At 40.7% G+C, this 25,714-nt stretch overlaps 1 protein-coding gene and 1 long non-coding RNA gene across 3 annotated transcripts in view; one reads left to right on the forward strand and one right to left on the reverse strand.

Annotated features, from left to right (window-relative positions):
• The window catches only part of slc9a7 (solute carrier family 9 member 7), a 55,275-nt gene that overhangs the window by 15,652 nt on the left and 13,909 nt on the right, over positions 1 to 25,714 (reverse strand). For both annotated transcript variants that reach the window (XM_088598580.1, XM_088598589.1), the window contains exons 3-13: positions 23,489 to 23,566; positions 18,882 to 18,958; positions 17,681 to 17,793; positions 16,616 to 16,721; positions 14,375 to 14,516; positions 13,179 to 13,284; positions 12,209 to 12,297; positions 11,078 to 11,191; positions 9,184 to 9,295; positions 7,831 to 7,984; positions 1,878 to 1,937 (exon numbers count right to left, since the gene is read on the reverse strand). In XM_088598580.1, the coding sequence (XP_088454706.1) occupies positions 1,878 to 1,937; positions 7,831 to 7,984; positions 9,184 to 9,295; positions 11,078 to 11,191; positions 12,209 to 12,297; positions 13,179 to 13,284; positions 14,375 to 14,516; positions 16,616 to 16,721; positions 17,681 to 17,793; positions 18,882 to 18,958; positions 23,489 to 23,566 (1,151 nt within the window). The remainder of the gene's footprint in view (positions 1 to 1,877; positions 1,938 to 7,830; positions 7,985 to 9,183; positions 9,296 to 11,077; positions 11,192 to 12,208; positions 12,298 to 13,178; positions 13,285 to 14,374; positions 14,517 to 16,615; positions 16,722 to 17,680; positions 17,794 to 18,881; positions 18,959 to 23,488; positions 23,567 to 25,714) is intronic.
• LOC148675939 (uncharacterized) lies at positions 60 to 2,674 on the forward strand. Its single transcript, XR_015925214.1, has 2 exons — positions 60 to 193; positions 238 to 2,674. It is a non-coding gene; the product is annotated as an uncharacterized LOC148675939 (long non-coding RNA).

Genomic DNA, 25,714 nt, shown 5'->3' on the forward strand with positions numbered 1-25,714 from the left:
TTCAGGTCTGGAGTGCAGGATGAAGTCTGTGGCTGCGATAGTCCGCGTCTGGGCTGCGTCACTGTCAGTTGCGCCCGCTGTGTCAGAATGGGCTTGCACCTGCCCCAGGATTTACAGCATACGCCACTGCGTGTCGTGCCCGGCGCCTGCTGCGTTTGCAGTGCCGTTAGGGAGAACTGAGAATTAGGAAGCAGTAGGTGGCTACTGCACAATTCCAAGGTAGGGCACGATTCCAAGGCAACTGTGTGTGATCCTCATTCCTCCTTTGACCCCAGAAGTAAAGGCAGATTTTGCAATTCATGATCAATTCCAAATTGGGAGGGATCACTGGGGCTTCTAAATTTTAAAAAAGAAAGCGCATATAGAAAAAAAGCTGCGTGCACTGGAGGACCATCAGTAACCCTGGCCAATGTACTAATTGTATTTTGTTTCCTTCCAGGTTTTTTACTGCTATTCCCACTGCCTGAAAACAAAAAAATGCTCGATTGCTTAAACAATGAGGCTAAAGGATTATTTGATAATTGTAAGAGTGCTTTAACTAAAAGAGCAGAATTGCATTTTGGTCTCCACCCCAGGTTAGGGCGTGAACCAGACTTAGCCTGACTACATGGGGCTTGTTGTACAAAGTCTAGATCTTCCAATCTCAGGAACATCAAATATCTTTGAATGTCATAAAAAGTGACCCAAGGTTTGAGAGGAATGGTTTTATGACAAAATACATAGTGTACACTGCTGCTGATGCTGATGAAACACTTGTTTCATTACCAGGACCTGATCATCTGTCCACAGTCTCATAGTAAGCAGATTCATTTCAAAGCTGAAACATTCTGAATTGTGATCTGTGAAGAGCTAAGGACGAAATCACTACACAGACAGAGCTTAAATTGAAAGACATGTCATCAGCAAAGCTTATCCAGTAAACACTTCAGCTGTGGAATGTTAAGACAATAAAACTAGGAGCATATGTTTAGTGCTTAGCAGTTCCCCTGTAAATCAGAACGGCAAGCATATTCTCTAAGGCAGCTGGGACATATAAGGCAAATGAAGATAAAATCCTTGTTACTTTTGAGCTACAGTATAAGTACAAGACAAGAAAAAGCACAAAACCAGCTGATATGAGAGTGTTAGAAGAACAAGAGGCACAAGCATGCTGTGAGAAATAAGATTCTGGAAAAAAGACAAAAGCAGACGGGTGAAACTGAGCCCCACTCTCCATAATCATGTTAATGCACCTTCCCTGATAAGAAGCTGAAAATGGCCATTGACAAAGGAAAGGTTCAGTTAATGTTTAAAAAGATGCCTGCACCTTCAGATCCATTTGAATCACTGTGCAGCTCGATAGGTACGGGACAAATCAAAAGTGCCTATCGAAATGACAGTGACACAGAAGCATGAAAACTTGAGATAGATGAGATCAACGAAGAATTATGTTCACAAAAGCTAATTTTCAGTGCAAAAGGTTAGTTAATTTCAAAGAACCTTTGCAAAAAGACTCAGAGAACCTTCAAAAGACTAAGTAAAGTCTCATGATTAATACAAAAGCCTTTCAAGACTTTTTGGCATTTCCCGTCTAAAAGTTGATTGAGATTATTTTTTAATTATTAGCAACAGTATGAAAAGAATGGAGGGCACGTTCTGAAAGCCAATTTTAATTTAGTGAAGTCTTTTTTCTGCCCAATTTGTTGCTGTAATCAGTAGACCAATGCACTCTTATCAGGGTTCAATCCCCACAGAACAGGTAACAATCCCAAAGCTTTGGTTGGTGAAGCAGCTAAGAGCGAAACATTGTGATTTTTGGACTGATAGACAACCTCCTCCCACAGACGTCACGTGCGAAATCTCAGTGGAAAACTGCTTAAAGCATCCTGATGTTTCACCTTAAATACTGCCATGGCCTACCGGACTCCTCTTCACAGGACGACACATATTCCCCAACTCTGGCACAGCACAGAAAGGTATGTTTAGTAGTCACATTCAGTGTAATCTCTCGGGTACTTTTAAATACCATAAAGTTACAATTACAGGACATAGCATGGTTTCAACTAAAAAATAAAAAGGAATATGAACAGAGTGATTTAAAGAGATCGAAATTTCATTTAAGACACAGGACACCAATATACCTCATTGTCTTCCAGTGGGTCTAGGCTGCAGTGAAACTGAAAAACATGACTTTCAACATGACCCACAACTCTAAAGAAGTCATTTACACAGGGGGAGAAAAAGAGATAAAAGGAAGAGATGATGAGTTAGATCTGCCTCTTCAAGGACAAGAGCTTTTGAACCACACCCCTGCAAAAGAAATAACAGACATTTGTTGTCCCACCACACCCTTCATGAAATGATCAAGTCTGATGGTGAGACATACAGAATACTGTCCCTCCCCTCCTACTTCCACATGTAAAAACACACTCAGAATAGTCTAGTGCTGCAGGTATTTAGTCAAATACCCTGACCCTGAGGACCCTAAGCCTTTAAAATAAACTTTGTGTCATACTGACTATTTGCAAACACTGTCAAATGAGCACGTCAAATGTTATTGGCATCTACAATTGGACAATTGATTAAATGTACATTGTTAAATGTACCTTGTTAAAAAGTACTCAATCACTGCACTGGTGTATGATGTATCTTGTAGTATTTTATGTTGTATTTTATTGTATTTTGTGTACTTGTATATTTGTGTCTTTTTTTATTGGTGAAGGTTGTGAAGCAATATTACCAAGTGAATTTCCCAGGTTTGGGATTAGTCTTCTAAGACTAATGGGCTTTTCAGTGCTAAGAGGTGGACCCACTTCACCACAGAGTTCAGTTTATTTGTCATATGCACAAATGCAATCAAATGTTTATTTGCATGTTTGCTCCAAAACAGAGACACTTGGGAAACGCCAACTTAAACACAGAAGGACATCAGCAGCAGCAACAAAGTTAAATAACACTCATCTTAAATAAAAGTCAGAATGCCCACAATAGAGGAGAGCTGTACTCCAATAACTGACAGGGCTAACCTGATATCCCCCTGTAATGCCTTTCAATCAGACAACAAGCTGCTGCCCAACACTGGTATACCACACGTGAGCACACTTTCAATAGCGCTCCTGTAAAATGTAGGAAGAATATTTAAAGATAGACCTGTTTATTTTTCAATTGTCTGAGGGCGTAAAGATGCTGTTGTGCCTTCTCTGTAGCTCCATTTACATGCTGGGACCACTTTAAATCATTAGTAATGAAGGTTTCCAGGAACTTGAAGCTGCTAACCATCTCTACTGCCACCCTATTGATGTGAATAGGGGATGGGTCCCCACCCCCTTTATGAAATTGACAACCAGCTCTTTGGTTTTTGCTGATGTTGAGGGAGAGATCATTGTCAAGGCACCACTCCACCAGGCTCCTGACCTAATCCCTGTAGGCCATCTTGTTGTTACCGGTGATTCGGCCAATGATGGCAATGTTGCTGCACAGCAACTACTGCATTCTGCACCAACAACCCCGCTACAGACCAGACAACGACATAAGTGACTGATTTCTTCAACCACTTAAATTAAAGGGGAAATTTCCACAGGCCAGATTAAGCAAGCCCGAAGTGGACTTGAACCACTATACCCTGGTTAAACCTCTTAGGCACAGTGCCATGGGATCTTAATGACACAGCAGTGCTCAGATTAACATCTCATCTGAACGATAGCACCTCTCACTATGCTGGGGCACTGGTTGGGAAATTCTGGTCCAGAGGGAAGAACGTCACCTACTAGTCCGCCAACGCTACTTACAGCAGCAACCTGAAGATCTCCAATCTCAATATTAAACAGTCCTGGGCAAGCCTATAAGAACACAAGTAATATATTGTGTATGTATACTACATACAAAGCCTAACAACAATATAGTTCAAGTAGGGAGCTGCGTCAGCATGCGTAGGATGCAAAGGAACAAGTAAAGGCTTATTCCATGCTGGAAAGAGAAGAAAGGAAACACAATGTTTTGGCAGGGGAGCCTTCTTCAGTGTGAGCAAACACACCCTCACACCTGAAGAAGGCTCCACAGCCGAAACGTTGCATTTCCTTTCTTCTCTTTTTAGCATGGAATGAACCTTTAACTTGTTCCTAACAACAATATATCTGCCCAATTTCCATTCGTTCCAAGCCAACCAGTAAATACCAGATCTGGATCAAAACACCAGTTTCAATGAGTTGAAACATTATACATTTTTCACAAGATTCATATGTTCACATAACACATTCCAATTATCTTCAGTATAAATATTATGTGAAAATATTCAAAGGAATTTACATACTTCAAACGATATCCAAATGTGCAACTTTACAAAATAGTCATTAAAAGCCTTATTGCCCTGAATTCAAAGATTTATAGAGTTAATAACACATATTGTTCAATTAAATTTACTTTCCACAAATTTATACTTGCATACTTTCCTTGAGATAAAAACTATGAACTGTATACAAATATTTAATTTATAGGAATAATACAGCAAACGGTTTGAAATTGTTAACATTTACCAATTTAAATGTCAAACATGTCCATCTCAGATCCAGTATGTACTCTGGAAACCTATAGAACAATTTGCTATTGCACTGTTTCCCTCTTACAGCTCAGGTCTGTCCCTGTTTCTGGAGAATTTCTGGCAGTTTGAGCTTGTTTCCTGTACTCATGAAGGCCACAGTCACTGATAAATCAGATTAACTGTCCTGTAAACTGTTAAGTTGAAACTGACACAGACAAATGCACGGTTGTGGTTGGTGATTAAGGATTAAGAAGGGAGAGTATTAAAAGAGTAGCAACTCCTTCAAATTGAAACAAATGAAATTTCCATTTGGCTTACTCAGGATTCCAAATGCATTTGGATGACAGTGTGATTTAAAACGATATTTCCGGATGACAGAAGACTTGCAATCTACTGCAAAGAGGCTCAGTCTCCAGAGACTGTGGCAATAAAGTCACCTGCTGGAATTATTATTCTGCAGCAGACACGTTTGGTTTGGTCATCTTGTCCAAAAAAAGTAATACTATAGATGCATTTAGTCAGAAAAATAAAGCAGCTAGATGCGCCAACTTTAAAGAAATGGTGCCTGCCTTTATTTCTTTACAACTGCATAGCACCACAATTTCATTTTGATGTACAGTATGAGTTAACTTGTAAAAAATGTGCATCATAAAATAGGAAGGAAACCAGAGTCCGTATGCGGTATTACTTGTGCTTGTGGTATTTGAAATGGAAGCTATTTTTCTTCCCCTGCACTGAAGCGGACGTCGCCCTGTATGAACGCAGCCACTGGCTCCGACACTGCAGAACTCTGCCAGCACTGGAGAACACCCTCCCAATGCTGGTGATGCTGGCTCGACGGACGTGCACCATGCTTCCCCAGGCCTAAATAAACGATCTCTGCTCATATTCCGGCTGCCAAAGTTCGCTGGAAAGGCTCATCTTTTACGGTTTCCATAAACAAAGTGCGAGTGTGGGAAGCAAATAAGTCAACGACTCGGCTAGTGACAATCCTTTCCTTTGCCTTGTGCGCCACCAGGATGTGTTTTTCTCATTGTGAGCCCATCAACCCCATGCTGCAAATCCAGCAGGCTGAGACAAAAACCTGAACTCTTCCATTTTTAGAATCATAACGTTTGGAAATGCATTTAAAAACAAAAAACAGTTGCAACAGAAAATGCTTGCACTCAAATGTCATGGACATTCCTCCTTGCACAAAACCTCCCAAATTTGTACTGCCTGTACATAACACCATGCTTCCTGACTTTGCATTTTATTCAAGTCTCTCTCCAACACCCTGAGTTCATCCTGCTTTTACGCTGGCTCTTGCAGACGAAACAATAAAAATAAAAGGGCATTCTCTGAAGCCGTGTGTGATAAGAGTTTTGGGAAAGCTGCCTGGCTACCGCAGTCACTACCAGCCCTGATGAAATAATATTCAAATGCAAAAGGAACTGAGAGCGAAAACTGCCTGAGGTGTTGTACTGGGGTGAATGGAAACAACGCTGTGGTATTAAAAACGCTAGTTTTTAATGTTTGTTGCTGGGGTAGTTTAATGAGCTAGTGTTAAATTTATTTTGTAAGCAAGCCAATGAACTCGCAAAATCTCGTTTTTTCATTTAAGCACTAATATGAACTTAAGTTTCTAGAGTTTTCTTCTACATTTCATTATGTTATAAAACAAAATTTATCTACAGTATGAACTGAATCTCATATTCCAGAGTTGTCAAAACCAATGCTGGCATAGCTCTCATTGTGAAATAGCCTAAAACTATAAAACTATTCATAGGTGACAGATTCCAGGTCAAGTAAGAGAACAACCTAAAACTAAAACAAAAATCTTAGACTACTACTGTAACTTCATACAGTATTCCCTCACATTAATTTTAATGTGAGAACATCTCCTGTAAAAGCACAAATACAGTATAAGAAGGCTAAAAACAAACCAAATAACTGTAAACCAGTGAGGATCTGGAGCATTGTGTTTGTTAAAAAAAACAAGAAAGAAAATGATAACAGGAAATTACATATAGCAGCTGTTGGTTCTATTATTCTGGAGGGAAAAAGTCAGGAATCATAGGAGAAGGGACAAGTTTGTCCACAGATGGGAGAGCTCGCCAAAATAGACTTTCTCTCGGCATTCAATTCAAGGCACACGTATGACCCAGACCGGCTTCTGCAATCAATGAGGAAAATGTACGAGAACTTGTCTTCATTCATTTTGGCAAAACATACACTTTTAAAAGACTGTGGCACAAGGAGAAGGTGATATTGTTGGCACCGAGATGGTTTTTGACCATTTCTTCCAGTTCCAGTTGCCATCTGGATCAAAAGTGGTCAGTGGTGTTGTTTGCCACAAGGGCTCTGAATACTCAGAGAGCAGCTTTTCTCTCTGTAACCCCAGTGGCACTGCAACAGCTTGTTGACACAGGGATATTACTCAGACACTAAAACGTAGTTGCTACCAGCTGTTGTATTTGCATCATTTCTGAAATCCCCTTTGTAAAGGAAGTCCAGTCTCGTGCAAAAGAGATCATAGATGGCCTCCATTCCTATGCTTAATGTCATCGGGGGGGGGGGGAACTTCAGCCTAACCACATCGTAAGCAGAAATCTTTCACCACCTACTGGACAACTTCTGTAACTCACCTTCACTCATCTAAAGCTTATCCATAAAGCACACGAAGATTTGTATAAAGACTTTGTGTAAGGCAGCACAGACTTACTTACAGCTCTGTGAGTCTTATGACGAGATGTTTAGATTTCAAGTATGTGTGTAACAGGTTCAATACCACAGAATCCTGACACACTGAAAAATGTGGGTTGACTGATCATACGCAGCATATGTAATGTAATTGTAATTGTAATTTCTTCTCACCTTCTTACTAAAGCCCCCTCAAAAACACTGCACATGAAACATGGCACAAAAACAATGACCTGAAAACATAAGATTCTGCTGCTCTTCTCAAGGCTTAGAAGCTTTGAGAGAGAAACTGTTACTGTACATTACTTCCTTCTTAAAAAATACCACAATTGGCTGTAACAGCAGTTTCCAAAATCTGTATTCACAGAGCAAAAATGGGAAGTAATAATCTCTCAAATGCATTTAAAAATAGCCCACTGAAGAACAGCCCTTGCTCCTTGTAGCTCTGTGCCAACTTACTATCATACATTCGCTCTGCACTTTGATCGGAACACAAATTTCAACAATGTTTTCGCTCTAAGGCACAGATATTGGAGAGGGAGCTATTACCACATGCTTTGAGCAAAAAAAAAAAAAAGAAACAGAAACTGGTTCTACAAAATGACAACATTGCCCCCCCCCCCCAAACTGACCTTATGTGTAGCCATGACAACATGGGGGTGGTGCCCCCCCCGAACACCCAGACCGTGAAGAAGACGATGAGCAGGGTGGTCGTGAACATCATCTGACGGGCGTACGTGGCCGTGTCCCGGATCGCCAGCGCGAACGCCATGGCTCCCCGCAGGCCTAGGCGTAGCGGAAACATGGGAAATCAGACGGGGAAACGCCTGGCGCAGCGCGAGAGAAATCACTCTTTAACCCCGGGACGGCGTTGTTTTTCTGAGCGGGGAGGGCTGGGGAGGGGGTGCAAGTGCGCTCAGAGAATGACCCCCGCTGGCTCGACCCGGTCGGCAACACTGCCTTTTTCCAAGATTTTGTTTGTTTTCTATCAAAATAAACTTTATTTAAAAGACAACATCTCACAGAAAGTACACATTCTAACAAATGATCAAACTAACATGAAATGAAAACTTTCTCAATCAGGTGATTGTCCGTTATCAATCGGTGCAAGTGGATGATGGGGCCGGATTTGCGGAATGAAAGAGTCCCTCAAAGCCCTACCACTCTGTTTCTCCATGCCATCTCCCTGTCCCGGCTCTGAAACTGCGGAGCAGGAGCTCAGGGACTAAAGCGGAAATCCCTGTTCCCTGCACAGGGCCCAAAGTCCCTTCGAAGCGCTCCCTCACCTTCCTTCTGACAAGACAAGGAATCAAGCTTTTCTTCACACTTTGATTTTTTAAAAAACTTTGACGGAAGTGTACAATGGCTTCATCATATCAATCCATACATTTTCTAACCAGCTTTGTCCAATTCAGGATTGCAGGGGAGCTGGAGACTATCCCAGTAAGCAACGGACACAAGGAGGGGTTCACCCTGGACTGGGCACCAGTCCATCAGAGGGCACACTCTGACCCAGACACATGTACACATTCACAGCAGTTACAGTTTTCCTGGAAGCCAAGTAACCAGCATGTCTCTGGACTGTGGCAGGAAACAGGAGCTCCCAGAGGAAACCCACATGAACACGGAGAGAACATACGAAGTCCACGCAGGTAGCACCCCGGGTCGGGAAGTGAACCCGGGACCTCAGCGCCACGAGGCAGCCATGCTTACCACTGCATCACCATGCCGCCATCTTCAATATGTCTTGTACCCAAAACGCCCACAGGACACCAGAGCAAAGCAATGTAGAGGCAGCGTATTAGAATAGATGGATGTCTCACACTCATTGTTTGTTTATCATTATCTTTGTTGATCTTTATGGAAACAACAAGAAAAGGTTCCATGTATTGAAGCTCTGAAACTCTTGACCAGTTGAGACAGCCAGCTATGAGGGGGAGAGGTTGGCGTCTGTCTATGGTTTCACAGTAAGAAGCCTCCCCAACCTGCAAACATCATCATGTGCTGGAAATTCCCGCCAATCTTGTGTCTCCTTCCCAGGTTGAGAAGGAAGGAGAGAGGGTAGATGTTGCAGGCTCTTCCTATGAAGATCGCAATCTGCCGGAGAGGAAGCTATTAAGGACACAATACAGTGAATTATGATGGCAGCAAGGACAAACTTGTCTCAGGAGTACCTGAAACTGTGTTACTACAGTAGTTTTCCACAGGAATCCAGAGCATGATTGATTCATTATAACCAGCAAGAGCTGGATGTGAGTATGTTTAGTATGACTACAAGCTTCTCTTTTCCTTTGCATGTTTTTAGTAGTTTGCAGTTAAGGCCTAAAACCTGTATATTGAAGGTCAATGAAATGGTACAAAAGGGTGCAGTTTGAGAGAAATTATATTTCACAGCTGAGGAGAACCTAACGGTCTTAAAAGAGAAAATAAGGATATGTAGATTCTGATGAAAACTATTTTGTGATACATAGACAATGCTGCTATTCTATCTGAATTATTGTCATGAGATATTTTAAACAGGATGCAGACTGCATACTGAAAAAAAACACAGGAAGGCTCTTCTCAAGATTACTTAGTTCCAGTTCTGACTTCCTGTTTTCTTTGACATAGCAGTCATTTTTTACCATCAGTATATTTTTACAAAGACAGATAAAATGCATGTAAAAAATATCAAAGTATGTCTGATATGACTAAAAAACAGAACAGAATCCCTGACAAAATGAACTGCTCTAATCCACTATGATAAACAGTCTTTTGTAAGCTTGTCAAACCCAAGAAAACAATGAGAAGACAGTAACAGACATGTATGCTCTTAGCGAGATTTCCTCAGGGGGATAGATGTCTTAAAAAAGAGCAATGGCATTTATGAGCACTATCCAGAAACTCAGAATGGCACACAACAGACAAGAAAAGGCAGGGCATATTAGTCCAGGAAGACTAAACATACAAAGCTAAAGTTAATAGATATTTCTCAAATAGAAATTTGGAAACATCAACAGCTACAGAGTGCCTAGTGGACTGGGGTATTGCTATGCTCGAGAAGGCTCTATCACCACTGTGAGGAGCCTGGAATTCCACAGGGCAAGAATAGCTGAATCAGCAATTTCTCAGATTAGGGGGTGGACTATACTCATGCATCAGGTACCTAAAAGAAAATGGAGGTGCACTACTCAGTGTCTCACATGTGCGCAACGCAGTTTAAAATCCCACTTGAATTTTCACCAGGAGCTAGAACAAGTTCCAGAGGGCAGCAGATGTTCTCATGCATAAGTACTGAAGCCTAATTAAGACTTTAGGAAATACCCTGCAAAGAAAAGTATCGCCACCTTGGGGCATCTAGCAATATTTCAGCATCAAATAGGCTGATCAAGGTTCTTACCAGAGCAATGTCACACAGGTGGGAGAAACACGACCTTGTCACTTCAACTTAAAGCACAGGGCCATAAGTAACAGAGTTACTAACTTCTATCTGCACCATCACCAGCAACATTCAAATCCCCATTTTCACAAAGATGATGTTGGAATGCTATAAAAATAATCTCATTTTTGTCACAGTTAAGCTCAAGAAAGTACTTTTGCATCCACATCTTAACACGTTTAACAAACTGCAGAAACCACAATAGTAGTATTTGATTCATCTGCAAGCAAAAAAGTGGTGTCAGCAACCTTAACGGATGTCTCTAGTACATATCAGCTGCTACTTATCTCATTTACAAAAGCAGGTGTCTTTATTCAGTTTTTGCCAAAGAAAAAGAAAGAGGCTTTCTTTTCTATAAACAAATTGATACCGTTATAGACTGGAAATGTTTGTTTGGGAGGCATGAACCAGAAAAGCAGGTCTCATTGTCATATTTCTGAAAGACATCTGTAAAAGGATACAAAAGCTCCCAAGATGAAGATCGGACTGAAGATGTGGTTCTGGAAGGTGAAGAGGGCCAGACCCATGTAGGAGAAGATAAAATTCTCAGCCAGAAAATGCAGAACCTCGAAGAGCTGTAGAAGAATGTAACAGAAAGTAAGGCCGAGGCAGTGTCCGAGTTCCATCCACCTTTCAACCAAATGTGCCGCATGAGGAAAAACATAGCATTTAGCTTTGAACTGCTATAACAGTATTTAACAAAGACTCTTTAAAATACCCACGACATCATAAAACAAGGAGGGTAAATTTCCATTACAAACCTACAAAGGTCTGTGCAATGATTCTTTCCCACATTTAAGTTCTCAGTCAACTTTCATGACTCTATCACTCTATTCTTCATTATCAATGTCTGTAAGGTTAGTAATTAATTATACCGCCTGGGATATTGCTATTTGCAACATCTCTATTACTAGAGAAGGTCCAGAGGGAACTTCTGGAGACAATAAATCATGATAAATAAATAAATCCTAATAGTGAGATACAGAAAAGGTGTACCTGCCACCCTAAACCTTTGCTGTTACATTCTGGGTGTGCCCTAAGTAACCCTCAAAACACCATGCTACTTTTTCATTTGAACTCATTAAAGGACATCCATCTTGTAGAGCCTGCAATGCCTTTATAAGAAAAGCTCCAGGTTAAGGGGACTCTACTTGCCAGATCTTGCCAGACTCGGCAGAACGGTTGCCACCCAGATAGCAGCTGGGATATTGTCTCTCTCCCTCTTTTCCCCACAAAGATTAGGGCACAGAACGACTGCAAACTCTCACTGCCTCTGCTGCACTCCCTGACTGAAGGGGAGAGATCCAAACGTGGGAGCCCTGTTGCGACGTGTCCCTCCACGTTCACTGCAAGGTGACTGCTGCCAGTTGGAAAGAGAGCCCGATTTAACCCCCCCGCCGGGCTCAGCGCTCAGCCATCTGCCGGGGACACCGTTACAAGTCCCTTTCCTACCGCACAGCGCGTTTTTAATGAACACAAACAGCGCGTTCTGGATCCCGCTTCGCCGCTTCCTTCACGGTCGTGAGCTTGACATGCAGCCATCTCATTTTGTCACTCAGAACCCAGCAGAACTTTCCCAGCTCTTGCCTCACCTGCTTGGTTCTTTTCGTCGACTCCTCGGACAGGTTGTTGTACGTGTAATGGGCCTGGGTGATCCCACAGAACAGAACCGCCACCACACCTGGGGGTCCAGAGGGAGGATTAAAACATCCTACTTCCATGCCACCCGTGAAAGGCGATTGCAACTCATTTAAAAAAAAATAATGCGTTCGCAAGTTCGGCCCTCACCGGTGTTGACAACTAGCATCGCTTAAAACACTTCCCTGCAAATATGAGAAATCGATAAGATGAAAAAAATACATCAAAACCCATCTTACTTCTCAGACTTCTCAATATCTATGCTCTCTAAGTCAGATCGTCAGCCTATAGATTCTACTTTCGATCCCAGAAAGTTGTTTTCAGTTCTGTTCAGTTCAGTTTTGGAGTGAAGAGGACAAAGGATTTCTGTAGTACTGCTTCCCTAATTTGAGACGGCAACATTTCCAATTCAGTACTGGCGCACCGCACTGTGCAATAAGTCCCGTTCTTATTTTTATTTTTTTGTCTGCGACCCATGTTGTCCGAGTTTTTGCTCAGGTAATAAAAAGAGCCCCAGAATGACGTTTCTGGAAGCAGTTGGCAGACAACGGGACAAGCAGCTCTCTGCTCTCCATGGAACCCAAACGTTGGACAGCGCCACTCTTCACTTTAGGTAGGGCGCCCAGCTCCTTTCCCCATGTATCGAAACCCGGGAGGTATAATTTAAAGAGGCCTATCAAAACCCAACCTGTATATTTTTGGGAGGTAAAAGTTAACCAGAGTGTCTCAACAAAACTCAAACACAAAGACAACATCCAAGAGCTGCACAGGTGTGCGCTAAGCGGTAACAATTAGAAGATATTTACAGAAATGTCACCCGACAAAGAGCATACGAAGGTTGGTACACACTCTAAGCTCCGAAGGAAGACGGAGTTCGCTGTGCGCGTTTTTACTGCACACCGCTCGGCGTGGCGGCTCTCTCACCTGTGAAACCGCAGGCCTCGGCCAGGAGGAAGGTGCTCCAGGACATGAGGAAGAAGAGCGCCGTCTCCAGCAAGGGGAAGCAATGCAGCTTAGTGAACTTGGTCACGTACAACAAGTGTTAAGGCAACCTCAACACGCTTACTAAAACTACTAAATAATGACCTTTGATCAAACACAAAAAAAAATGAACACAGCAGGGCCTCTCTCCCTATGGAAAGCGTGCAGCTGCTCTAAGTAATTAACTCATTTAAGAATTTAACTGTAGCCCTCATCCACAAACTTACTTTTGCCTTTTTAAAAACGCACGAAACTCGGAAAAGCACAAAACACATGAAGGTAAGCACCCATACATAAAATGCAGCTACTAATTCTATTTTTTTTTTGACCAGATTAAGACAGAGTAGAGAACCCACTAAATAAAGAATTACTGTATTTTAACTTGTGCTGTGTACATTATGAAGTAATAAGTTGCCACTAAGTCATCTTGTGTATATTTATATAATAAACTATACAACTGACTGCCTTTCAGCTCATAATTGCCAGCACTTTAAGATTAATGAATTTTTAAAAATAATCTTGAGGAAATTAAATCCCTATTTATACATTTGGAATTCTTTGATGTCTTTCTTCTATTTTATTCACCTACTATTGTGAATCGCCAGTCGTCAATCAACTGTGCTTTAATGCTGTGTTCCTCCCACCAACAAGGGAGCAACGAGGAATCTGCAAGCTTTCCGCCAAAACACCCTAGTCACTCAACATCAGACATTCCCCCAGGATTTCCAGGGGTCACAACACCTGGACGAGCAATGAAGCTCTCGCAAACACCCAACGAACAATGGAGGTCGCCTTTAGCACCACGAGCCACCACAAACCCACTCAACCCCAGTGGTCACAGTTGATGAATAACCAGTAACTGGGATCAGTCTGCTCTCTGGCAGATGAGCTCCCCTATTGGTTGATCCAGAAGGAAGACCCTCCCCACTCCTCTGGATGAGCTCCCTTATTGGTTGATCTAGTAAGACGACCCTCTCCCCACCCCTCTGGATAAGCTCCCCTATTGGTTGATCCATTGAGAAAACCCTTCCCCCATCCACCCCCACCCCTCCCTTCACGGTTCACATCTCATGTACCAGGCTTAAAGCATCACCAAAACATGGGAGCAGGAGAAAGACAGAGGAGCAGAAAAAAGATATTAGAGCAGTGACCACTCCGGTGACGGCGCCCATCGCAAACGAGCCGCTGAAGATACCAAGGAAAATGCCAACCGATTTGAAGAAGGCAGCAGCATCAAAAGCATGGGTGTTGGCTCCAGTGGGTTGGTATGCCATGATAGACCTGATAGAGACAGCACAGGCATCAGAGTCAGAGAAGCCACAAAACCACACGTTTACCCACAGTATCAGCGCGGAGTATTGCAAATGCCTCACATTTCAAATTAAATCTTGTATGTTTAGTTCAAACCACTACGGGCTAGGGATATGTTTAAGCAAAACCATAAGGCATGACCCAAGAACAGGCGTTAACCCAATAATACGATGCTGCATTTTTGTCAAAATTAAAGATGGAAAGAATGGCGAGGTGTCTAGCGATAGTACTTCACCTGCTTTAATTGAAACCTGAAGTGGATGAAATCAAGCTCTCTAACTCCACACAGTACCAGAAGTGAAAAATTGAAATTTGTCTAAATTCATGAAAACAGATCAGCTTCTCCAATCACAGTGCATCTCGGTGTGCATACAGTACATTGCAAGGTGCTCACTGCTACAGCACCTTGCGCCAAAGTATTCAGACTCGTGATGTCTTCGCATTTTGTTGCTTTAAAGCTTCCAATCATGATATTTTGAAGTACCAATTCATTTGTTATATACATAACTAAGTGACATATACCAATCAAAAAACAACATGAACATGAAAAAGTCATGATGGCATAAGTATTCAGACCCTTTGCTGTGGTAAATCTGAAGTAATTTAGGTAACGATCCGCACCCTCGAGTAACTTCTGTGTGCAGTAATAACGGTTTCCATGATTTTAGAATAAATACACCTGTCTCTGTGAGGTTCTGTGGTCAAGTACTGAATTTCATATAAACACATAGCAACGAAGACACTGGAAAGCACAGATCAGGAAAAGGGTATAAAGATATAAAAGTCTCTCAACATCCCTCTTAGCACAATTAACCATCAGGAAATGGACACTGCCAGATCAGGCCTCCCCTGCACACTGGGCAGCTGGGTGTGAAGAGGCACTGTGAGGGATGCCAACTCTGAGTCCACAAAAACTTTGAAAGAAGTACAGAGTTCAGTGACTGAGATGGGAGAAAATCAACCACGAATCAGCAATTCGCAAAAATCGCACACATTCCACAAAGCCTCACTTACATTTAGGCCGAGTAGCAGACCTCATCTAAAATCCTGCTAGGAGTTTCACTTAAATGATACTGCAAACCTGCATCAAGCAAATTGACAGAATTTAAGCAAATCTGCCAAGAAGATTCGGGAACAGTTGCTCTAAGCCCACGTGCGCAGCTGGTAGGGACTAACCTAAAAAGACTTTGGCTGAAATTGCTGTTCTTCCACCAAGTATTGATTTCACAGGTCTGAATACTAATGCAATCAACACAGTTCAGTTATTGCTGACATTGTAAAGTAACTTATCATTCAAACTGAAGACTTCTAAGGATATGTCCAGGTTTTAAATTAAATATTTATAAATACGTTTTAAAAAGGAATACAGATCATTATATCATTTAACAATTTCACAAAATGGGACACCATAGTCTGAATACTCTTCAAAGACACTGTACTGTATATCAATTCGACTTTTATTCTATCTGTAAAAATGCAGTTTTTTTTCCCCACATCAAACTGAAGCTATTTTTAAATATGTATAATTTTTTTTAGAAACTTAAATTTGAAATACTGTGCAAAAGATTCTGGGGATAACCAACAATGTATGCAGACTAGAGAATGGGCCAATGGAAATTTCCATCTGAATGCTGGCGCTGCTCTTTGGTGTTTTCACCAGCAGAGGGCGCAGACAGATCGCTGCTACGGCCCAGCTGAAGACCTGCAGAGCTACAAATCTTAGCTGCCACGCTCCTAACACTCTGATGCAGTATTTAAGAAATGCAGAAAGAACTTGAAATAAGTCACTGTTTTGCTATAAAATGGCTTCAGGAATAGAAGCCATTTTTGAGAGGGTTTTATCAAGTTTACAAAATCAATATCCTGTGCGGTAAGCCCTGCTTTTAATAATCTTGTCAAAACACAAACTATTTTGTACAATTTCTGATCGTGATACTGTTATTCATGGTCTCCTCAGGCTTTGGAGCGACTGCCGTTACACATCATTAATGTACTTTACCACATAAAAGATAAATAAATGACCATTCAATAACAGTTTTTGACCACAGGGAACTCATGAGGTGACTTACGATGAAAGCACAATTGCCACAGCATCATTCAGGACACTCTCCCCGAACAGGAGGGCATACAGGTCCACATCTGCATGGAGCTCATTGAAAATGGCCAGGACCGTCACTAAAACCAAAGACAAACCCACACAATGATGAAAAACACAGCTCTCGATTAAAGCACAGCATTACTTTTAAGAGTAGTGGGAAGGTAGGGGTGTGAGATTAAACCTCCTTTTTCAGTGTTCTCTGAGGGTGTACAGGGCTTCATTTTGAAAGGAACCATTTACTGAACCATTTCCTGGAGTTTCTAAATCCACACTGAACAAGCTTCAGTATGTCCACAATTTGGCAGCCAGCATCCTGACCAGGTCTGGTGCAAGTGATCGCATTACTCCTATCCTGGAGCCCTTGCACTGGCTTACGGTCAGGTTTCAAACTCCTCATGCTCACCTATAAGGCTCTACATAGCTTGGCACCTCAGTACCTGTCTGAGCTACTATCGTACTACTCCCCACCTCCCAACCTTCGCTCTTCTCATTCTGGTCTCCTAACTGTCCCCCAAGCCCGTCTACACTACGGATATCAGAACATCACCATCCCTACTCAAAACCAGACTCAAAACCTTCTTCTTTAGAAGAGCCTTTACTTAACTGGTTCTGATAGTTACCCCTCTGCTCCTTTTTTATGCAGCACCCCCACCTACTTGTCTACTCTAACTCTGTATTCTCATCGTGTATGTCTTGTGTATGTCTTTATTGTTGTTGTCGTTCTGTAAAACGCTTCGAGACGCCACCTTTAAAGGTGCTATATAAAATAAAGTTTTTAATTACAATATTATTATTACCACTACTGAAAGGAGAACCTCTGTTATAACCCCTTCCGTGTCCTGGCTTTTTCCTGTTTCCTCTTATTTTCTTAAAAATGTTCAAGAAATGTTCAGTATGCTGGACTGTTAGCCAGCATAAACATAGCCTGCAACCACCCGGAACCACCCTGCGCTCGTGCCATGAAAGCGAAGAGGGCCTACTGCAGTGTGAACCTGCTGGCAGCCTCCCAGACGTGCCCCTCTCTCTGGATCAGTACCTGGATCGGTAGCCGAGATGATGGCTCCAAAGAAGAGGCAGTCGGTGTAGTAAAACTTGTCAGTCAGCTGCCCCACTGCCTGCATGAGCTTCACCACGCCGTACATGAGGTTCCTGCAGGAGACAGTTTCCAGAATCAGCTCATCCGCTACTTTTTTTCTAAGCACCGTGGTGCATGGTAAACGGCCAGTCAGACCCAGATAAACTACATTTTTTACCCACAGCCTTTGATAAAACATAATCAATACTTCCACAGGGTCCCCCCTTTAACACTCAGAGAACATTTCCCGGTCAGATGTTTCTGCTTGCGACATCTATGATGCAGTTTTATTGGATTTGAATATTTGCCCATCATGGAGGATATCAAAGCTTGGATAATCCAAACACAAAGAAATGCAATCTAAATTCATGTTAGCAAGAAATACGATAACAGAGGTCTCTTCATCATAAAACATGCCAGCAGAGTTGAGGAAGAGTAGCAAAGTTATTAAACTTTACAATGTACTCTGAGTGCTTACTGTGAAATACTTTAAAACGTTTTACATTTCAAAATAAAATAAGTTAAAACACTGTTATAGTAAACCTACTGAAAATTGATCCTGCATTGTCAGAGAGCACAATGCAATTTGAAAAGATTCTGAGTTTTCATTTATGCAGTGCTTTTAAACGTTGCTTAATGGAAAAACTCAAAAAAGGCAGAAATCACAGAAAACAGCAATATTTAAATATTTAAAGTGTAAATAATTTTAGATAAAGAACAAGGTACAAATGCACAGGGACTCATAAACAATAAAAGAGCAGATTAGAAAAATACATTTTGGGGATCCCACTTTGCTCATTCTGCACTGTACTCCAGACAACGCTGGTTTGGGCCTGAACTGCTCTCTTGTCTACATTTTCTGGGTATACCAGGAAATAACTGGAGATGAGAATTCTTTGAAAGAGAAAATTCTAGAATATAATTGTGGATATTTGCTAAAGAGACGGACATTTTTGGAAAATTTGAATAACAAGGGCTGTTGCTTTTCAAATCTCCAGAACTATCTCAAATATCTATCTCTCCTGTAAAATGAATCTTGACTTCACGGCAACTTTTTTTTTCTGCATCATAAGATAGGTTTTTTTTTTTCTGCCAGGCCTTACACATTAGAGGGCTCTTGGTTTACCTCAAAAAGCTCTGAAAGAAAGAGACATCTGCTCACCCAATCACAAAACAGGACAATGCAGTTCCCAGGAAAGCATATGTTATGATCGAGCCCAAATTCCTGAAGAAATGTCTCTGGAAGAGAAAATCAACAACATTCTTACAGGACCAAACAAATTAGAAGTGGGAATTCGAGTTGCTTGCCCTCCACCTACAACTGCCAGAAATTAATCAGACGAGCAGATTGTATTTCTTCAAGAAACGAAGAACATCAGAATTCAGAGCTCCAAGAAAATTCTATAATATCAAACATGAGACTTAATATCACGTTTAGCTCCAGAGTAAAAGGTTTTAATGTGTTATTCTTCATGCAGTGTATTCCACCTGGGCCCAGAAGTCATAAAAACCTATATCCTTATTTGCTGGAGTGTGCCTGTTATAGAGCTCTGTACAGAAGGAGGTGTGAAGGCACACTTGGGATGTTACTCTGAAAAGGGTTCCCAGGGCAACGCAATGGTAGGTGCACAGAATAAGGAGGCCGCAACAGCAATTAAAACCACCTGAGGTGGAAGGTGGAAAAAGATGACATGTTTTTCATTGCCTGGGACTCGCGACAGGAGAAATCCTGGAATGGCAGCAGTGAGAACGCACTTGGTACCCGAGTGGCAACAAAAAAAACAACAACATGAAAACTGAGTCTCACTGTGGTTAACTACTAGCTTCCTGGCTGATTTAAATTTCGTCAGGCCTACCTGAAGTGAGCTAAAAGTGGACTGAAGCACAAGTAATATTATTTTTCAAAGCCAACACTTGCGCATCTTGTCTTTACTTTTGTTTATTGAGGTTTCCAATAACACGCTCCTCGTCAAGCTGTATTATGTTTAATAGAAGTAACAAAGATGTTCCAAAAACACTTCTTCCTCTGTGTATTTGTATGAATATGCTTTTACTAAACATTTAAAGAAAGACTCCACTAACATCAAAACGCTTAACTATTTATCACACATTGCCAATGCCTGAATAAAAGAAAATGTAATGAGCCAAAATGCTCATCTATACAAATTCTGTTCAGAATTATTTGAATTAAATAAATTGACCAGCAGAGGGGGCAATACAAAACAGATCTGTGAAGATTACTGAAAGAGTGGGTTTAGGGTTAGGGCTGCAATTAACAACAGAGTTGTATGTAAATTTTAAATAGTTTAGTAGTCTAAATTATATTTTAGGCTTAGCTTCCAACTGTAGTAAGATTTTTTACAAATCTTCAAATGCTTCTCCAACACCTTCTCCACCAGTGAAAAGACACCTACATCAGATTAAATAAACAATGACTCTCAGACTGTCTCTAAGACCACCTTGCTAAGCACAAGCCAACTTTAACTTCAAACCCTGCATTAACACCTATAAAACCCGTGAAACATTAAGGCCAATATGACTGATATATGAATCTGCATTTAGATGGACGAATTGTAGTGTATTTCCATTACACATAGATGGCAGCAGGGAAATGTTTTGTCTCCTTCAGAAAGAATGTGGACTAATGGTCCACTGTAGCACTTGGGCGTCATTCCTACAATGACTTGTGTCCAGACGAGCAGAGGGCATTGTTTAATGTCAGAGATTTCAGTACGACCGGCTCTAAATACAGCACATGATGTTGTTTCTTTTAGTATTTACCAGGTATGCATGTATGAACATCATGACATGTCTGCACAATCTCTATTGTTTTTCTTCTGAAAAGTCCTCTTCTCTTGATATGTACAGTACTGTATGCGTCACTGGGACCACAAAGTCTGCCTGGAGTTTTGGCCACACCCCTGCCCAAACACCTTAAACAAGGCAATTATACTAGAGTAGAGAGTTTTTTTAAGTATTGTACCCACAACAAATGAAAAAATACTTACCAGAAAAAACATATCTTATACATATTTAGCTTTTCTGAAAATGTGAAAGTACAGAAGGTATATACTGTAAGGCTAATATGCCACTTATTTAATACTGAAGGACATAAATAAGTCCTTCAACATAAAATTATTAGAAGTGGCTCTTTCTTGAGGATGTTAGGCTTAAAACGCAGACAGACTGCGTGTAACAATAAGAGGAGAGCTCACAGGGTCTCCCAATCCATCTGTGAAGGAAGTTACTCCTTTTGTAGAGTCAACTTCATTCGACAAGCGAGATTCAGTCCCAAAACACAGAGTGTCCTGTGGAAGCGATATACTGTCTCCTTCACACACATTCAGGTCAATCTGCTTATGCCAGCTCAAGAACTTAAGTGCTAACAATTTCTATTCAGTGGAGTACACAATATCCAGTTTGGCGCTAACCTTGTTGATCGTAGCTGAGAGGCCAAATGCTAATGAAAGTGTTGCTTTTAAATTAGTTATCATGGCAGTGGCTCATCGCAGCAAAAGTGAGAATTAGGAAGAATATGAGGATGAAGAGCTTCTTGAACTTCTTCAATACGCAACTTGGAAATGACAGCTATAAGAATCAACTGCAGAGCATTCACACTACAGATCAGAGATGAGCCTCAACTCATACAAAGACCTGTGCGAGGAACCATGCTCCAATAAACTGGCATTAATAGCTAGTAACATGTCATGAGATATTAAAGTGTTCATCTGAACTTTAAATTGCAGAAATGAATATATTTGGGCCAATATCACTCATCTAAATCAAGGTACATGCTGAACAAAGGCAGACTTTCTCATTTGCCTGAAAATTATTTCGTGTTTCATTTGGAATTCTGGGGGGATACCACAGTTCCCCAGAGATAATGAGACTCAAATGCTAAAAGGAAAGTACCCCAAAGGACTGGAACTTTATCGGGTATCAAACAAATTAAAAAAAAATCCCCTTTAGAATTTTATGTCCAAGAGAAAAAATAAACAGACCTTCATGTTCTTATGCAAAAACTTTACAAGATTTTACTGGTTCAGCAAGTACAATGCTTGCTGAAATCCCCCAGAAGAGGGATAACTGTCTGGATTCATACACACAGGATAAAGTGAATAAAACAGCATCATAGTGCCTGTAATAACTGAACCTAAATCAAGTACTATGAACTTTCAAGTACTATGAATCAAAGACAAAAGATGTCATGGTGGCACAGTGGCCAAGAGGTCAGCATTGCTGACGTGCTGTTCTGGGGCCCTGGTTTTCAATTTCTGGGGTGCTATCTGTCTGGAGATTATATTTATATTTTTTCCCTGGGTGCGTCTTGAGTTTGGATATACCCTGCCTTGCATCCACTGCTTGCTAGGATGCTGACTTAAAATGGATGGATGGAAAAAAGGTATTGTATTTCTACAGAAATATGTAATTTATATAGAAATAAAGTAATTAAAAGGAAAATCAAGAATTTCCCTGTTCTTAAGAGGTCTACATGCTTTGAGACGAGATAAATTTACATTTAGAAACACAATGCTTGATTCACCTATGAGCTGCAGATTCAAAAAACAGCACAGATCACTATAGTCATCTTCATTTCCTCTACAAAAATGAATAGGGTTTGTGTTTCTAAATCATCTGTTATTATACTAAAGGTCTTGGAAGACCTTAATATAGGCCTTAACGTAGTCAATACAGTAAGTGTGTCTTGTACGAAAGTAGTGCAGAGTAATAAAAATCCCATAATCCACAAGAGAACACACATTGTGTACTCGGGTTACAGCTACTGCTGATGTATGTGATATATTGCGGTTTCATATAGCATACGGTAGCATAAAAGTCTTGAATTCTTGCTTGTTTTTAGTTCACATGATTAAAGATATATAACAAATATAAAGACCCAATGAAACAAATAATTACATTGAATGTTTCTATTGATGACCTTTTGTTTTTGCGAAGACTAAATATCACATGTGCTTAATCAGCAATGAATTAAAAAAAAAACACCCTTTATTAAACATACATTAAAGTACTTTTACACTGTAGAGGCATACTTAAAAGGGGAATATCCTGTCATCACAGGGCCATAAATCTGATATTTTTCATTTTATTAATACATTTAAATGGCAACCATATGAAAAACAAATGTGCTGTCAGCATTCCAAGTTAACCCAAGTAAGGAACCGAAAGACATCTGGTCTGGACTTCCTCCCAGGAGAACTGATTATTTTCAGCACGTGGTCATTTCTTCTGCCACTAACCAATCAGGGCATCCCCCTCTCTCAGCCAAAACTCCAGCGAGAGGGTACTGATGCACAGATTCAGGTTTCCAAAAAGCACCATCTGGGCAGACAGCCATCAATAACACCCACTGTCTGAAACCTTAATGAACAGCACACAAGGTACTTTCCAATACAGTGTTTTAGAAATCAGAGACACACTGCTGGCCAGATCATCAATACTATTGAAGCAGAGTAATTCAAACCTTGAGTCTGTTGGATTTGATAGGGTGAATAACTGTAGGAACACCAGTGCTATAGAACCAGTCAGCCCAAAGCTCCAAAAAGGATCTTTTACAAATTCCTTTTACAATTTTTTTTCACTAAACAAAAATGCCCATCAACAATGAAATAATGTATCGCTCTTTTACTCAGAAATAAAAAAACAGCACTGAGTGATATAAAACGCAACACAGTAAAGGAAAACATCATTTATGCAGATATGCCGTGTGAAACAAGTTTGGTTTTAGTTTCTGTTAAAATTACAAATTACCTTTTTGAGACTGTATCCAGCATGGAAAATGATTGGCGGTAATAAAATGTTGAAGAAAACCTCAGGATCAAACGTAACCTGTAAAACAAAAAAAATAAATTCATTTATTAAATAATTAGTTGTCAGGACACTTTGTTGAAGCATTTAGATGCTGGAGATGTTAAAACAAAATAATTATTTAACGAACTGAGTTACTTCACAGAAAGCCAGTATGACTAAACAGGTCATGATGAAAAAGATGTTTAAAAAAGTAAAATGGCTTCCAGTTTTATGTGTTTTTTCAAAGTATTTGCCACCGGCATGAAATACTTGTCTGCTTCTGCTGGGCTCCAGTTGTCCCTTAACTCTTCAGCCAATGTTCCTGAACTCAGTGTGCTAAACACTAACACAGCAGTGCAAAGACATAACTCTTCAAAGACATATTCACTCACGTTTTCTCCTGTCCTACGTAGTTTATTATTTTCAGTTTTTATACGTGAACGTACAGGGTGCTCACATGAGTGATACACAGGACTTGTGTGTACCTGTTTTTTTTGGAGGGAGGGGAGTACATATTAAAAAACACATTTAGAAAACTTTTCAACGGTCCCGTTGGCTATGTTATGAACCCTCCCAACCTTTGTTCTCCCGCTACTTTATCTTTGCCTACTGCCCTGTCTCTCTCACACCTGAAGAAGGCTTCACGGCCAAAACGTTGTGTTCTCTTTCTTCTTTTTTTCAGCATGGAATAAACCTATTACTTGTTCCTTTGCAGCCTACGCATGCTGACGCAGCTACCCACCTGAACTATGTTATGAACCTGCTGATTCAGAAATAGCCTCTTTAAGAAGTCAATATTTTGTAGCAGGTGAAGCATAACAGATATGACAGAGAGCAAGAGGTGGAAAACAGAAGTGCGACAGCCCAGCAGACAAGCAAAAATGACAGCCTTGTGCCCAAAATTGCCCCCGCTTATAAACTCGAAGTTAAAAAGCTTAAGGTAATATCAGGTAATGCAAGCCAAGTATTGCAAAGTGTGTGCGAGATCTCTCCTCCGTGATTTTAAAATTGGAACAGTCAAAGCAAAGAAAAAAACATGTATGGAGGTCTACGGATTTAAAAATCCGAAGCTAACCAGGACAGGTTTGATACAGGACCATTACAATGCTTGTGATAAAAATCATGAAAAACCCACAGGTCACTCCCGTTGAAAGCTCTTTTCAATTGAAAAAGTGGTACGCTTTGACACAGCTTAACGACATGCTGTGAGATGTTTGCTCTTCCATGTAACAGAAGGAAATAAGGCTGTGATTTCAGAATGACCAATTTTGCTATAATTCATTCCAAAAACTACAAATCAATACTCCACATAGAGAGCTGTCACGGTATTCAGAGTGAAAATACAGGGCATAGGTTAGCTCCGACATTCCTGACACTGGTTTTTACTGGCAATCAAAACTAAGTTTTGTGTTAAAAATTATCTACCCTGAATGGACACAGGGAGTGAATACAAAACCCTGTATTCAGCAGCTGTGCACACATGATCCAGTACGATCAGCAAGCATTACAGTGAACAGAGATCTGGATTGGCAAACAAACTATAGCGACAGTCGTTACAAATTATTTTAGTACTATCTGCAAAGAACTGAAGGTCATAAGAATGGATACATTCACTAAGCTTTTGCTGCATCCCATTATGTTATTGTGCAACTCACAGTGTGCCTCAAGTGGCAAAAAGATCAAATATTGATTAACAATACATTGAATTATTCATACGTCTAATTACAAAAAAGACGACGGCCACGATTAAATTGAAACCGCTATTTTCAGATACGAGCTCACAAAACGCATTCACATACAAACGTGTCTATAGCTCGGTAGCTTCTGAATGCTTCTACAAACATAAAACTACAGTGAGGCTAAGTGCAATTCTGAAAATGACAAGGGATAAAAAACACTCTGTAGCAGCAGACAGCCCAAGTCATACCAACCAATACATTTCTCCTCAGCCAATCAATACTCTGTGCTTCTAGGTGTGAATTTAAATGTCGCTTACATGAAGACTAAAAGCTGTTTGGCTCTTATCATTCCTAATACTTCACTGAAGAAAAATAAAAACACTACCCATAGCTCCTGACAGGTATAGTCGTGGCCCATCACAATTAAAAACACAGTGTCCTCCCAGACCGCACTAGATTAAAGAGGCTTCAGAAGTACGAATAGGTTTACAAAACACAGCAGGTGGGA

This window comes from Lepisosteus platostomus, chromosome 2 (genome assembly GCF_059453375.1).
Source record: "Lepisosteus platostomus isolate fLepPlt1 chromosome 2, fLepPlt1.hap1, whole genome shotgun sequence".
NCBI classification, from domain to species: Eukaryota; Metazoa; Chordata; class Actinopteri; order Semionotiformes; family Lepisosteidae; genus Lepisosteus; species Lepisosteus platostomus.